Here is a 16,779-nt window from a genome sequence, read left to right as displayed (position 1 = left end):
AGCACTTATCGCCCCATCGTCAAATTACACTTACCTTCTGGGTTTGACGTGATAGCATTTTGGTTGTCACTTGGAAATGGCAGAACATTGCCTCACTTAACTGTCAAATTTGATGTGGTGACCCCATGCAAATTAGTTGCACCGATGTGCAAGAAAATTACGACTCGCTGACAGACCCAATTTTGGAAATCGGGAGATAACAAAAGATTTGTTTACTATCAACTATCTTTACATGCCACTTTCAAATTAAGTTGCACCTTTGCTTAATCCTACCAGTTTTACAGTTTTGGACAAAACGAAAGAATTCACGCGAATTGTTTGGAGGACAATTATGTCTTGAAAAACACAGCAACCCTTCAGGTGGTATTAAAATGTCCCAAATTATTGAACTCACAAGTGTTAATAATGTCAAATGAAATCAGGATCAATTGCTTTTCAAATTGAAATCTAGTTTGCCCACTGGAAGATTTGGTAAAAGTGTCTCTCCACTCCTGGACGAAGTATTGTAGGTTAGGACAGTGTCAAACTGGAATGAGAATTAGTAACTTGTTTTTCAAATATAAACATACTGTTCACTTATTTGGTTTAATTCGGGTATTGTCTTGACTTTGACCCAAAATTTGAATGTTACGTTACAATTTGGACTCTACCATGTGTTTCATTACCACTTTTATTTGTTCATCTGTTTCAAGTGTGTGTGTGTGTGTGTGTGTGCGCGTTGCTTTGAGGAAAATAAACAAACGGTAAACTCTTATAAAGAAATATAATATTTAATAATAAAACAATAACATTGAAGAGTGGTTTAAAAGCTGGTGTCGCAAGTCAAACTACTTGCTTGTCTTCAAGTAGCGTCATCTGTAGACAAAATGTTATAATGTATTGGTTTGTTGTTTTCACTATTTGGCCATCACATGGCCAAATAGTGGATAGTTGCCGTCTCTGTGTGCCTTGCGATTGGCTGACAACTGGTTCAGGGTGTACCCCGCCTACCACCTAAAGACAGCTTGGAATAGGTTCTTGTGAGGTTAAGCGGATTAGAACGTGGAGGGACGGATAAATTAACAGGAGGTGAAAAAAGGAGCAAATATAGATTTGATCCCCAGTCTGAGAAGGCTGTCCACATCATGTTGGGTCATTCCAAAGGGGTTTGGTGGCTTTGGACAAATGTTCTCCGACACAAAACTTATCCAACCATGCCTTAGTGGACCAGAAAGTGCTTTCTGCAAGCAGTTACACACAGAATTGTCTATACTGTATTGGTAAACTGAAATAATGGAAATTCAGGGGAACTCAGGGTGTAGTCCAACCGCTGATTATTTAATTAGGAGGTGTTTCTTAAGACCCTTGTCCTTGCTGTGTATTATAGTGGCGTATACAGGATGACCCAAAAGTCACTCTATACTTCCTTCCCTTTTCCCATTTTGTTTCAGGTATCGTTCAGCCAGACATGAGGCCATCAGCATTTGACAGTTTAGGTTGTGCAGTTTTTCTAAGTTTATCATTCACCTGCTCAAATGACATGTATTAATTTCCATAATTCATGTCGGGTTTCTTGAAACCGGATCTGGTGTAAATTGTAAATGTCGGAGCAGGGTGATGGCCTTAAAGCTTCTCAAATTGGTGCCAAACTGCTGTTGGGGAGAGAAAAACGTTTGCAACACGATTGGCATCGGCGCGCCACGGCCAAGGGAATGCTGAAACTGCAAATTATAAACTGTCAAATGCTGATTACAGTCTTGCAGAAAGTGGTGTGTAGCTGGTGATGAGTTTATATGTCCGTTAACATATTTGCTAAGTGAATTCATACACATAGCGGTCTGTCTCAGTCCGCCCTCCTCTCCTCCTCCCTGCATTTCATGGGGATGAAGTGCGACGCAACGTGCTCCCTCCTCGTCTTCTTCCCTCGCATGGGCCGCCCCTTCTGAGACAGCGCGATGTACATTTCTCTGCCATTTTTAGTCCACTTGGCCGAGGAGTAAGCATTGAAGTAGTTTTCTAGGAAAACCTCCTTGAAGTTGCAGTTTTCGGTGTAGGTCCTCTGCAAAGGGTCACAAGAAGGGCAGCTTAAACTCAGCCACGTGTTGTTGTGATAAGCAATTGTATGGTTTGCCATTGACATTTACCTTTCCCTGCAGCTGTCCAGCTTTGTTCATGGAGATGTAATGCTGACTCTTTATGCCTTTGATAGCCAGTATGCCCCCCTCAGACACTGTCCTGATCTCAAGGATGCCTATCAGACAAGTAAAGACGTAGAACAGAACAGGTAAGATGCTGTTGACATCCAGCCTTCACTCCAGAATCCCCCCCACCCCCCACCCCCCGCCCCCCGCCATTTGTCTTCATTAACAGAACGAGGCGGAAGTTTCTGTGGGTAATGAGAAAGTGGCCTCTCTGGCTTCATTCAAACTTGTTAGTTGACCTGCCTGGCCCTTGCACAAGCCCCAATTTATATGCCGTAGCACATATGGGAGACAGATTAGGGCTCGTTCCCCCAGGGACTGAGAAAATGACCTGCCTGTGTGAGCCTTGCACGCGATAGTCAAAGCCTGCGCTTGAAAACCGAGAGTACGCGCATAGATGCATTGCAAGAGCGGTTTGTGTTTTCATGTAAACAGCGAGTGATGAATGTCAGCGTATTTGTATGCAGTACACCCGGGGGCTTTGTTGACAGCAGTACCATTAATGTTTGCTCAGTATTAAAGCGAAGCATGATGGACTTGAAAGTAAGGTGGAACAACGAGCCAAACTGCAGCTTTGATGATATTCAGACCGAAATAGTTGTACACTCGCAGAACACAATATGAATTTCTGGACAGGGATATGGAACCGATTAGAGCTATACCAACAATTCTGCCTTTACCAAGATAATAGTGATCAGTTTTGATTGATACTGTCATAGAGGTATCAATGTAACAATATTTATTGTTGTGCAAGTCAGTGAAATGTGGTGAGGTTCATGAGCGGTGAGGCACGGATCCCTCTGGAGTCGGATGTACACTACTCACAAGAAGTTAGGGATATTAAGCTTTAGGGTGAAATTTCAGGACGAGCCTAAAATGCATTGAAAGGTAAACTTAATGTGACCTTTTCAAAGCTTTTGAATGCACATGTCCAACTGTTAAATGTTTTCAGTACACAAGTTGCTGTTCTCTAAAGAGGAGCTTAACTGCAAAATTCACAACAGCTGTTTGATCCTTCAATCGACCAATAAATGTCCTGGTTGGATTAGACCTGATGTTTAAACAGTCGTCCTTATCATGCTGTTCATATTTTGACATCAGGAAACCAAGACGACACCTAACAATGGATCAACAGTACCTGTGTGATGCTTCAAACAGGATGTTCTCAGACGGAAGTGGCCACTGAGCTTATAGTGTAACAGAGTATCAGCAGTTTCTAACAGAGATACCGAGAGACTGGAAGAGTCACAGAAAGATGTAGAAGTGGACGTCCTTTGGCCACATCTCATGCTGATGACCGCTACGTTGTGAACAATGCCCAGAGAAACCGGATGACAGCCACTCAATTCCAGGGACATTTAAGGAAGGTTAGAGGCACCCAAGCGTCACATTAGGCCATTTGAAACCGTTTACATCAGTGTGGTCTGTGTGTTAGATGACCCGCAAGGGTACCTGCACTATACCACCAGGCACAGGTGACATTGTATTGCGTGGACCAGGGAGCATTTACGCCAGACGAGGGACCAGTGAGCCTCAGCGATGTTCTCTGATGAAAGTCGCTTCATGTTGAGCAGAAATGACGGCCGCCAACGATCTCGGAGATGTCAAGGAGCGCGCTATGCATTGGCCACTGTTGTCACCAAACGAGCTTTTGGTGGTGGCGGTGTTACAGTGTGGGTAGGTGTGTCCAGCCGGTACAAAACTGTCCCACACTTTGTGAATGGTACGGAATGGAAGGGCTGCCCTTCAAGAAGAGAGGAATGCCACGCATCAGCAGACAAGAAGTCGTCTTGTGAACAGCATGAGACGTTGTCGTCAAGCTGTAATTGGTGCTCAAGGGCACATGACGAGTCATTGAGCTGATGACACTTTTTCGATTTTGGTGGACCCACCACCTCTGTTAACTTGTGTTTCAATTAATTCTTTGAGATGAAGAAATCGCCAGTGCATCCTTCAACTTACAATAAGATAAGATAAGAAAACCTTTATTAGTCTCGCAATGGAGAAATTCCCAATTCACAGCAGCAAAATATATGTCCTACTTTCATGAAGACATCACGGTAGCGTGAAGTTTTTACATTTTCCATAAATTTCACGTGAAAGCCAAATATCCCTTTTTCTTTTTTTTGTTGTGAGTACTGCAATGTATAAATATGAACCCAAAATCGAAGATTAGCCTATATGTGAATTTCGATTGTTTGGAAATTTTGAAGTAGAATAAAAGCATATTTAACCCTTTCAGGGAGAGCGGTTTTGACATTGCACAGCTGATCATGTTATCAGGTTACAGGCTTACCTCACCTGTCCCTAATGTGCATGCACAACAATATAAAATAGTCAATTTGAAACTTTATTATTTTAGAAAAACATACTAGCAACATCTGTGTGGCAGCAATACATCATACACATGACACAAAGCATTTCTTTTCCCACCACCATTTGATATGACACGTCCAAACTCTTGGCACCTGACCATTGGAGGAAAGAGGGAAGACCTCTATTAGAACTGTTTTCCACACTGACATTGAGCATGCGGTGCCAATCTCACTTGCTAGATCACAAACAGATGAGAGGATCCCAATCTTGGAATGTTGTTTATGCTCAGCACTCTCGGACTCACCATTGCTACCCCTTGGGTGCCTGCTGAGCTGCGACATATCATGTCGGCCGTCCCAAAGTTCTACCTCTCTATTTGTAGACCTTTCACACACTTTTAAGTTTAGAATTTTTGATTAATTTATTAGCGCAAACTATACTTGACCCTAACGAGGACAAGCGGGATAGCTTCACTGTGTTTATTTGTATCGTGCAAAAGCATCATGTCTCTCAGAGCATGAAAGTGCTCTTCCACTGATATATGAGACGGTTGAAGAGTTGTTTGGTCTACTGTACAAAGATGGAAAACTTGTACAGTATCCTGCGCACATTTCAACGCTGGTACTGTTCACATTTGTCTTGAATTTAAAGGACTTGGTCTTGTGTTCTTATTAAAAAAAAGATCTAAAATTCAATTTTCAAATGGCAATTGGAATGGATTTGCTGCAACACTATGTTAAAATTGAATTTGTTTGCATGGTCTTTATTCATTCGCTGTAGTCTCCCCCATCCTGAAACGACATGATTAACTGCCAACATAGTCCATATTTCAATATGCATTACATATGTAGTTGCCCCTGACACCAGGTATAAGTTGCCATTCTTCTCTCTCCCCACAAACTAAATAACACATAACATGGAGGGTTTTCTTTTTGAACTGCCGTGGTTCCATTTGGTTTTAATCAACCTGACAATGGATTGGATGCTTTTTTAAAATTATTATTTTAATTCTTGCAATCACCATCATATTTGCTGCACTGCCCCTGGAATTTCACATTAATGTCCAAGTGCAGACAATCACCGTTGCCAAGCTTGCTCAAATTGAAACCATCTTATTTGTTCCACTACTTTTTGGTTTTTGTTTTTTGGAATATGCAAACCAAATTTAAAATGATAAAAACCAAAGTAGCCTGGGAAATGACATGACCAAGTGTCAAAGGGTGTCATATACATGGAGAGAGAGAGAGAGAGAGAGAGAGTGTGTGAGAGAGAGAGATTACTGTCTATGTACATTTGTTTATATTGATTGCTGCAGTGCGGCTGTATTTTTCCATAAATACCAAAAATAGACAGCAAAGAGCAAAATTGCCTCTCGGGTAACAATCAGTGCTTTTTGAAATGTCAAAAAAGTTGTAAAACACGTACCACAGGCATGCTTCCAGTCGGGAATGTCGGAATTTCCAAGAGTGGTAGTCTCAGTTTTACTTTGTGGTTTCTTTCTTTCTTTATTTTTTTTGAAAAAAATGCCTTTACTGTAGTTTAGAATGATATAGAAAAGGGTACTGTACACTGGTGGTTGAATCAAAGGCTTTTGCGTTAAATATCTCCGCGTTTGCGTGCATTTGTCAGCCTCCACAGGCTGAATCAATGTTACTATCTTTGTTGCCAACCATTGAACATCTTTACCATTTTCTTTTCTTGTAGCTCTTGAATATGATCTTCAGAATACAATTTCTGACTGACATTCAGAACTCTTCACTCACCAATAACCGGACAACTTTTTTCTTTTTATTTTTTATTTTTAGATGGCACATAGTCTGCTTTGTAGCCACCGCAGATAGAGATGACGGAAATCATTTTGGTAATCATGGTGAAATGTCCTGTCCGGAGGTTATTTTAGGTCAGTTTTGGTGCCTGTAATTTATTGAAATCCTCCTCTCATCACAGTATGTTTTGGGGAGAGTAACTCAGGCAGAACAAATGTGCAGGGGTGAGTGTGTGAGTGCGTGTTCACACCCACTTGTCAGGCAGCCTTTGACAGTCTTGTTATGGTTTGACAGACATGCCACCAACACCACCTGCCGGGTTTTACCGCTGTCACTCTGGCTACATGAGCACACGACAACTCGAGAAAACTTTTTTTCACCCACTTCACTCATATTAATCCCACTTGGCAGAGATAAACAGCACTGACTGTTAAAGTAAGATATCACTTGCATTCATCTTCCTGCGTATTAACTTGTGGCATTTACAAAATTAAAGAAGGAATGTTGAGCAACGTTGCTGCCAGCTCGAACCATTTTCTGCTTCGTTAAGTGATTGGAGCTGAATGATCTCTATCTTTAAAGTAACAAGTTTGACCTCAGAAAAGTTACAGCTCACCTGTCTCCATAGATTATCTGTTGTTCTATGATAAAGGACAAACAGTGCTTCAGAAATGTATGCGACTGCCACCCCATGCAGAGTTCACACCACAGCTGCCGCAAATTAACGACATTCGTAATATTTATTTCTGTTTCTGTCATAGTTAAAACACCAGTACGTTGAAGCTCGATCACCAAAATGACATTTCGAATGCGTTTTGTTGTTATATCTGAATTTTAAAACATACCGTTTCCGAAAAAAAAAGGATTGTGAAGCACATAATTATTTCTTCACGATGAAGAGTAGTTGAGGATCCTGAGCAGACAAATGTCGAACTTCTCGGAGAAGCCCAGTAAATTAAAAACTCTTATTCAGTCAGTTTAGTTTGAAATGACTCATTTCAGTTTAAACTGGTAAAATGTCACACGCTCACTCAAATTCCTGAGTCATGCATCATCATACTGGGTATTGTTAAACGGTCTGTTATTATTTTTGACGAGAACTGATCTAATCATTTGTTTTAAGCACTGTATGTCCACACACAATTTCCCTTTTGAACAAAATGTGCAGATGATGGCGGCAATGCCGCCAGTCAGAAGCCTGTGAAAGCCACAGCAACTTGTTTGGACATTCTGACATCACTGCAGTATCGTGAGCGATTACATGTACATTAGCACGTACACATTGTAAACATTCAACATGTAAACCTCTCCAAGAAGACAACGTTTTCTGAAATCAACCTCTTATCTGTCATATGAACTCAGCAAACGTAATGTCAATAGATATTTGTGTCATGCTGTCTTGGGGACAGCCCAAGTTGGACTGCGTTATCTTAATATCGCTGTTCAGCATAACTCGATTCAAGGTTGGTATTTAGAATGTGTTTTTCAGTGCCCAGTAGCATTAACATACAAGAACGCAGGTGGTTGACATCGTGCTCCTTGAGATTTTTTAAAAGTGACAAAACAGTCGTCTTACTGTAACAGTTGGTTAGGTCCTGAGTCCCATTGATGTTGCCTTCATCATCAATTGTCAGGAACCACTGGGTGCGACTGAACAACTGTCGGATCCGCACATCTCCTCCCTCCATGTAGTCATAATTCCTGCTGTGACGCTCGTGTCTCGAGCAGTTCATGATGGCAGTGAGTTGCGCCGGAGTGCAGTCACCGAAGACCACACGCACACTGCCCAATAGGAAGATGGCGTGCAGGTAGAGTCCCGAGAAAAGATTTGGAAGGTTCCATGGCAGCATCCATTTGCGCATTATAATACAATGCAGTGAGGATCGATGAACAACATAGTGAAACAGGAGATGAGATCTGGGCGCTATCCCTCAGCCCCAAGCACTTGAACTCTTGTCACACCAGCTGTGAACTCAGGGTCCGTGTTCTTGCAAGAGGGAGTCCCTGCGGGAGTCAGGCTCGTTGTGGAGGAAAGAGTTCCCAAAGTTGGTTGGAGTTGAAAGAAGTCGGAGAATACTCTGAAGGAAATGGGATGTGATGTCTTATCGCAATTTGTCGTCTTCAGTGACGCCACACTTTGTCTTCTCCATCCCCCGAGACCATAAATCTATCAAAGGACAACAGAACACATGTCTGGAAATGCTACGGAATCCTATATACAGTATATTCCTTCGAATACAATTTTCTGAAGTAGCACACGGTGTAGTATTTCTTGTCAAATAGCTATGTTTGGGTATAATTTGACAGGCATGTGCTGACATGTGAGAAAATATGTCACTGACGGAAAAATGTAATGACTTACATGTGATGCAAGGACTTGCCAGAGCTGAATTCCCTCTCAGCACGAATTTGGATGGTAACACCTAAAATAAGTCCAGCAGTGCAGTGAGTTGAGAGCTTGTGTCTATTCCAATGGACGCCTGCCCGCTACTGGCAGAGAGACTGTACGTGTGGTGTGGAACCTCCACTGTCTCTGAGATAAATGCCTCCCACTGACCTCACTTCAGAGCAATTAGATCCCAACCAGTCAGCTGTCCGTGGCTGTGATGCAGTCGAGCAACACCCTCCGCTTGCCTCCCGCTGTTTCTCACACTCAGGACGTGAGAGGGAGCTATAAACTCAAGAGCAGCCTCTCACAGGTGTGTGTTTGTACGCTCACTATACAACCTCTGAAACATTTTGCCTTTCAAGTACTGCATGCACAGGGACTTCTATTTCTGCTGTATTTGCTGCAATATGATAAGACTGTTGGGGCATCTTACCTATCATTTTAAATGCCACACTGACTGTTGGTTTTCTTCGTTGAACCCCATTCCTGGAAAGGATTTAGTGATTGACATGAAGCCCCTTCAAAGAAGAGCTCTGGCGAGCCCTTCTTATTGTGTGTGGTAGTGGGGAGAAACAAATTATGGCTGGCAGGTATCCATCCAAGAGGAGAAAATAGAAGACATAACTGCTCAGTCTTCATCTGTGTGTCCGGGGTCGTTCGTATTTAACGTCACAATTTATTGTCTTACATAGCTGGCATTTCCTTGCAAGTGGATATACTTCAAAAGTGATAGGCCCTGAATGGCACGCTCTCCTCTGAAGGTCAGGGTTGCAGGCCCTGAGAGAGTTGGACTTCTGGCTGCAGCAGGTCCCCTTCGCATGTCTTAACTAATGGTCATCAAGATCAGGTTTATTAGACGTTACCCTGGCCTGTTTGTCTGCCCCTTGAACCTCCACAGGGCCAGATCACACTCAGGTCTGCCCACTTGGGCGTTTTGCCTTCATCGACTTAACACTGATTCACAATGAGAAATGTGCTATCAAGAGGTATTAAAAAAACTATTGCCTTGCTGGAGCAACCTTCCTAATTAGCTGTGATTTTACCCCCCTCCTTTTTCGCAAGCCCAAGGAGTATATCAAGGGGACCTGTTTTGCAGATGTGGGCGGCATCAAGATGGCCGTGAAAACAAAGCTGCTGAGGATCTGAGAAGAATCCTTCCACAAGTGGATGGCGGTCTTGCTAAGAAGGTTGGAAATATGTGTATGCCTTCAGGGGGATGACTTCGAACAGGGATATTTCGTAGTTTGGATTCAAAACGGGCGGCCCGGTGATCAACTGGATAGCGCGTCAGCCTCACAGTGCAGGGTTTGATTCCGGCTCTGGCCTTCCTGTGTGGAGTTTGCATGTTCTACCCGTGCCTGAGTGGGTTTTCTCCGGGTGCTCCGGTTTCCTCCTGCAATCCAAAACCATGCATGGCAGGTGAATGGAACACTCTAAATTGTCTAGGTATGAGTGTGAGCTCGGATGGTCATTGCAATGGAAGATGCAAACACGCAGACTCACTTTCCCGCTCCAACTCCCAATTCAGAGTGAGCTCCCATTGCATTCTCAGAATCTTGCTTCACGTCGGCTGTACACCACATCCACATTTTCTTAATTGGACAACAACATACAGTGTTTAGACCGCAACTCTGTCCTTTGAGCATTTGTCTTGTCAGTAAATCTCTTCATTGCCGGAAGGCTGGATGTCTATCAGGTTAAATGTATTGTTTCCTATGCGGGACAGGAATATTTGTGAGTGTTGGTCCTTGATGCCTCGTCCACAATTTATGATAGTTTCCCCTCTTTACATCTGCCACCACGCAGTGGCACCTTGCAATACTCTAAAAGCATTCTTGGAGAGTCGCTGCGTGTGTATCCTCACTCTGTCTTGCAGCGATATGAGTGCATTCATGTTGGGACAGTGAATTATGTCTGGGTATGTCTATTCTTAGCACCGTTTTAGACCGTTGTTTGGGTTCAGCTTTTGCTTTCTAAATTCCATGATAATTGGGGCTCTCTCAGGATTGGCGCCTCATAACATTAGCGGCAAGTAAAAATAACTGACTTATAAACACACACACACACATATTCTCACACACACACACGCACACACGCAGTAACGCAATAAAGCACGTTTGCGGCAAAGGATGTTGTATAAAGTAACAAAGACGGCCGACAAATCAAAATACTGTACAAATGAGTAGCGCTCTTGTTTACTGACTCACCCCAGCAAATGATCACGCTTGATTCTTGTACAAGTCAGTAATGAAGCAAAAAAGTGGGCTTCAAAGGAAGAGAGAGAACATTTTGACATGTGTGGGAACACACTAAAGTGTTTGCCAAAAAGACTAATAAACCCAACAAGGAAAAAAATAGTCTCATAAAAGTAGCTGTTTAAAGTTGTTTAAAGCAATCCCAAGCTGTAGAATGCACAATAGTCTTTAGTTGTCTAAGTCCAGCATGGACAAGACAAACAGCTGCCATTTTGGGGAAAGAATAGATTAGAAATAGAACCAGGGGAAGTGTTGTCCATTTATGTCAATGTGATTCACAACATTTTGAAATGCGTTCTGCACCTGGATGGCAGGTAGTGGAGAAAAGCAAATACAAGGGCCTCACGTGAGACCGACGACTGGTTCCAGTTAAGAATCTGGCAGCTAAATTTTGCACAAACTGTAAGAGATTGAGAGCAGATTGACTGCGGCCAGCGAAGCGAAGAGGGATTTACAGTAAACCAGATGAGAGAAAACAAATGCGTCAGTATTGAGCTGAAGGTAAATTGGAGGCAGAGGCCACACAAATATTTGTGTATTCTCGGCATTTCATCCACACAAACTGTTATTAACATCACAAGAAAGTGTAGTTTTTAGAAAACTCTGGACAGGGCGGAGACTTTTCCAGGATTGATTTTGTATCTAGATCGCCTATTCTACTTGTTCGTTTTAAACAGTTTCACAGTTGCGCCGTTTTTCAAACAATTAAGAGTAGATCATGTGAGAAATTAGACTTTTGGACAAAAAGAACTCGGAGCGGAACAAATGTTGTGTTAGAGAGATTTTATTATGGTCCAATGAAACCAAAGTTCAAAGTCACGAAAAGTATTTTGACAGTAGAGTTACAACAGTCACCTTCACTGATTACTTGATTTTAAAAGTAACAAAGTTAGATTATTAGTACTTTATTAAAACCCTGGAGAACCCAAGAATCCTTTTCTTCTTTGGGAAATGATGAATTATACATTAAATGACTGCTATATGTTCACTGAACATCAAAATATATGTTTTGTCAAATATTTATTGATTTAATCCTAATTTAGGATTTGGGCCAAACTTGACCATTTGGGATTTTAGGGTAGAATTTGAGTAGCAGAATTTATAGGGGCCAAATTAGACCCCGTGGGTTCTCCAGGGTTAACATACAACCGGTTTTGCCATTACAGTGATCCCTCCCAGGGCTTATGTTCCGACCTTTGCCGCATAGACAAAATCTGAGTAACTATCAAGTATTTGTATAATTGTATATTTGAAAGCTTTGTATATACACTGTAATACCAACAATCAGTACATGCATATGAGCTGAGGTTTTCATTTTTGGCCATTTAGGGTCACGAATCTCAAATTCAACATTTTAGTAACCGTAACGTTTCATGAGGAACGACCTTTAAAAGGCGGGCTTGGCCTATTTAGTGGCTTTAGCTCAGCTGCTTTGTGCGTTGCGGCTGACAACGGGTCATGAGAATACACAAGTGCTTACTCTGTTTTGTTACTGTTTGTTCAATTAAGAGTTTCAAAACACCGGTGGCTGTTTGCATCCTGCCGCAAGTTAAACCTCCTCTACTTTCATGGACACGTGCAGGAAAGTAACTTAAGATAATCGGTCTCTGCAATAGGCACATTACACTTTAACTTCTTTTATTAAGTGTGAAGTGATCCCAAACTTATGATATTCTGCGTTTTTAAAGCACACTTTCTCCCTGGCTTGCTCAGATGACTACATGAGTCAGCAGTACAATAAAAATAAGAATAAAAAATCAGTGACGCAGAAAATGATTTTATGACGACTATTGAGATGACTGTACTTTATTAGAAAAGCATTTTTAACAGTTTAATAACTTTTTTAAGGAAAATAAAATAAAATTAGTCTTTCTTGAATGTTAACATAAATTCTTTGTTTATATAATATATTAATCACCAACAGAACATCATACCTACAGTGAAGCACAACTGTCGTAGCATCATATTTTGAATGAAAATGAAAATCGGGCCTTATTCCAGTCGGAATGAATTATAGTCAGTTCCAAATGGCAGTCAGTACAGTATTGGCACAAAACCTTCAGTCTTTACTAGAAAGCATGACCCCCCCCCTGCCCCCCCCCCCCAAAAGAGAAAAGCCTGAATTTTATTTGAGGTTAATCAGAGGCGCTTTAATTGGCAGCAGGTGGGTGCTGACTCTTTATTTAAAATGAGTTTGAATGTAATGAGTTAATTTTATACACAGCTACTGAAAAGTTTTAACAGGGTGTGCAGTCATGTGAAACCATATTATGAGGTCTCATGAAGATTTCTATTTCATTTGGCTGTAGTCCAACTGTTAGATCGAGGATTCTGAGATGCTCACAGTTGTTTTACTCTTTTTGTGTTCAGAGAGTTCTTAACGCATCCGGCTATTGGTAGCGGACAAAGCGGAAATGCAGGGTGGTGTGTGACAGCAGGCTTTTTGCACAGAGTAACGCACTTTGAAGCACCTCTTCCTGGGTGTGAGCGCAGTAAAATAACACATGGTCGCACCTCAGCCTGACCCCTTTCACTGTTGCCATTGAGTGAATGATTGGGTGTTTTGTGTGAAATATTGTCAGTGAAACGTGTGGTCCCTGACTCAAACAATGACACAGTATTGGGTTCACCTGGGCAATCTAAGACACAGAAAAGCTGCATCGGGCATTTCTGCTTTCACAAATTTAACAAGATGCTGTTTTGATTGATTTTCCGAGGGGTGTAATAATGTTTAGTAATATGGGCTAGGTTTATGTTTAATGCAGCGCTGCATCTCACTGAGAGATGTTCCCAGTATTTTTCCCTGTTGAATTGTTGTTAGAAGCTCCTGCAGTTCCAATCAAAACTTGATCTCAAAGTATTTTTGTTCAGAATCGGAATCAGAATAAAAATCATCTTTATTGGCTAAGTATTTAGAACACACAAGGAATTTGTCTCTGGTATAACACGCTGTATTAGTATCATCATAAACAAGGACATGACAAAATAAGTATGGAAAATAAGTATGGAAGAATTTCGTAATGTAAGTGAACCGTTGTGCGGTGGTACCACCCAGTGACAACTGTGAGACAATGTGCAAAGTTTCAAGCAGAGCTAAAGTGATCAGTGGTAGAATACAATCGTATAACAGTTGTACAGTTTGTTTGTTTTCTTTCCCCTTGGCCTTTTTATAGACCGCATGAACTGAAATAGTTGAAAAAGAAAAAAATCAATGCATATTTAATTAAAGATATATCCATTGATTATCTGATCCACTTATCCTCAGGAGGGCCGCGGGGGTGCTGGAGCCTATCCCAGCCGTCTTCAGGCCGTAGGCGGTGTACACCCTGAACTGGTTGCCAGCCAATTGCAGGTCACACATGGACATACAACCATTCACACTCACAATCACACCTAAGGACAATTTAGAGCGTCCCATGAACCTACTGTAACAGGGCCAATAATAAACCTGGAAATACTTACTGTACTGTCAATATAATTGACGAGGAGGACATTGTTTTGTGCTGTTTTAGTCAGGCTTTGTGATTGAGACGTTTAAACGTAACCAAATCAAGAAATCCTGCTGTGCATCTTCAATATTCTTAAACACAACTCAGTCGGACACCACCGGTTACACGACCATGTGTGTTTTTGGAATGTGAGAGGAAACCGGACAACCCGGAGAACACCCATGCAGGCATGGGAGAGCATGCAAACTCCACACAGGAAGGCCAGATTCAAACCCACAAACTCTGTACTGTGAGGCGGACGTGCCATCTAGTCACCAACCATGCCACCATCCAAGGAACATATTCTGATCTAAAAATCTTAATCTTAAAAATATAAACAGCATGTGCCTGCGTGGGTTTTCTCCGGGTACTCCGGTTTCTTCCCACATTCCAAAAACATGCATGGCAGGCTGATGTGTACGAGTGTGAGCGCAGATGGCTGTTCGTCTCTGTGTGCCCTGCGATTGGCTGGCAACCGGTTCAGATGTGTCCCCCGCCTACTGCCAGAAGACGGCTGGGATAGGCTCCAGCATGCCTTGCGACCCTTGTGAGGATAAAGCGGATCAGAAAATGAATGGATAATATTTTATTTGGAAATATTTTTAGAAAATTTCTAAAAATATCCACAAAAAAATATCCACGAAAGGATTTCTATTAGAAATCCTTTTGTGTTTTGTGGGGGTGACAATTTTGAATTTCCATGTAGTATTTTCATGAATGTTAACTTTCTGTGGTGGCTCAGATGAGTCACCACTTTGTTTTGTGTCTTTTAAACCAACAATGTTAAACATACGTAAATGACTCAGCGTTGTCCACCTTATTCAAAGACCGCTTCATTAAAGGAAGGATCTGAAATTGAACTGGAGGAGATTGCTGCCATGAGCATTTAGTGTACCAATGTCGCTTTTTCTTTGATACAAAATGTTTCCAGATGAACGTCTTAGACCATTTGAGCAGCTACGTTTCCCTTTCAGTCTCCTCTTCCTTGAAAGTCTTCTTCCAGCTATGTCACGCCGTGTGCTGCTCCACACAGCTGGCATGTAGCTTGTTGTGACACAAACCACCCCCTCATCCAGGCCCCACTCGCACATGCTTTTCAAAACAGGCCAACATATAGTGTGCTGTTCAAATGCTGTCGTTAATTTAGGTGGCGCATTTAACAACCATAAAACACCGGGAGGGCTTTCAAACTGCGGGGTGCAGTGATAATAAGACTCGCGAGGTTCAAACACATAAAGAGAAACAATATTGACTTGAAAAGAGTCTCGTGTGGCTTCACTTAGCTAAATTGGGCGCTTAACGAGGCTGGTATGAAGCTGGCTAGCGTTGGTGGGTTGTGTAATAATGAGGGACACGACTGTTTTACACAGTGTTTCTGGAGCTGTTTGACTATATGTAAGCCAGTCGCACAAACATTTCATCACAAATGACAACTAACCACGAGGGGTCATATTGTATGTTTTGGATACATCTTCATTATTGGCAGAGGATAGGCTGAGGATTAATTGATTCGCTATGCCATGGCTGAGCTCGAGAAGGCGTGATGCAGTGAAGGTTGGCGGGCGTGCTGCAACCGATGCTAGCTGACTTCGGGCAGTAGGCGGGGTTCACCCACATAGATGAACAACCATTCGCACTCACAGTGACTCACAGGGACAGAAGTGTCATCTTTCGGCCCATCACGCCATTTTATTTGGCCCGCGAAAGCAAATCATGTGTGTCAACTTTCATGATCCTTGCTAAAATCTGTACCGATATGGGAAATTGTCATGTGTAGTAAATAATGTTGAGAATTTGCAAAAGTGTCACCTGAAAAGCCAGACCTGCTGTAGTTGGGGTAGGAGATACATCAAAATGGTTCCTGCGTATTCGATTGAAAATATCCATATGTGTGAGTGTCCGGGATGCATTTGCAGAGACTGCACAACAAGTCAAAGGGATTTCCCTGTTTTGAATGTGGATGATATACCAAAGCATTAGGGCTACACGATCAGAAAAAAATAACAAATCATTCTGTAATGTCTTCTTCTGACGAGGAAAAAAAACATATTATTTCACAAGAATAACCTATCATGAGTTGAAAACACACTTTTCAGTCCATATTAAGGTCCGCAAAGAAGCACATCAAAGGAAAAGATCATCATCGGTATGAACAGTTTAATGAAGCAAGAGTCTACTTTTCTCAGAAAAAAAAAAAGTTCATATCGCGATCTTTCTTCTCTTTCTCCTTCTTTTTATTGTGGACCCAACACACTTTAGTTTATGAGTCAAGGCGTGTTGCTGTTGTCTGTCTGACCAAATCTGTTTAACCAAAGGGAGACATCTGTTTCTGTTTACCTGTGACATCTGGTACTGAGAATTCGTCATAAAGCATTTGCAACATTA

At 41.9% G+C, this 16,779-nt stretch overlaps 1 protein-coding gene across 1 annotated transcript; it reads right to left on the bottom strand.

Annotated features, from left to right (window-relative positions):
- Positions 1 to 798: 798 nt before the first annotated feature.
- Positions 799 to 8,755, bottom strand: fgf7 (fibroblast growth factor 7). Its single transcript, XM_086106786.1, has 4 exons — positions 8,625 to 8,755; positions 7,839 to 8,429; positions 2,124 to 2,230; positions 799 to 2,038 (listed from the first exon to the last, which is right to left on the bottom strand). Exons 2-4 carry the CDS (start codon positions 8,122 to 8,124, stop codon positions 1,823 to 1,825), a joined length of 609 nt encoding a protein of 202 aa, XP_085962912.1. The 5' UTR covers positions 8,125 to 8,429; positions 8,625 to 8,755; the 3' UTR covers positions 799 to 1,822.
- Positions 8,756 to 16,779: the final 8,024 nt, after the last annotated feature.

Source organism: Hippocampus guttulatus, chromosome 3 (assembly GCF_054856545.1).
Source record: "Hippocampus guttulatus isolate MCC_2025c chromosome 3, RoL_Hgut_1.0, whole genome shotgun sequence".
Lineage (NCBI taxonomy): Eukaryota > Metazoa > Chordata > Actinopteri > Syngnathiformes > Syngnathidae > Hippocampus > Hippocampus guttulatus.
Note: the sequence above shows the minus strand (reverse complement) of the source record. Positions and strands in the feature narration are given on the sequence as shown.

Bases quoted from the DNA above. Each gene is read 5' to 3' on its own strand.
- fgf7 (XM_086106786.1), bottom strand. From the start codon at position 8,124: ATGCGCAAATGGATGCTGCCATGGAACCTTCCAAATCTTTTCTCGGGA. The intron at 2,231-7,838 runs GTAAGACGACTG...CTTGTCTGATAG, and splicing joins GGACCTAACCAACTGTTACA to GCATCCTTGAGATCAGGACA. The intron at 2,039-2,123 runs GTAAATGTCAAT...GACCCTTTGCAG, and splicing joins CTGGACAGCTGCAGGGAAAG to AGGACCTACACCGAAAACTG.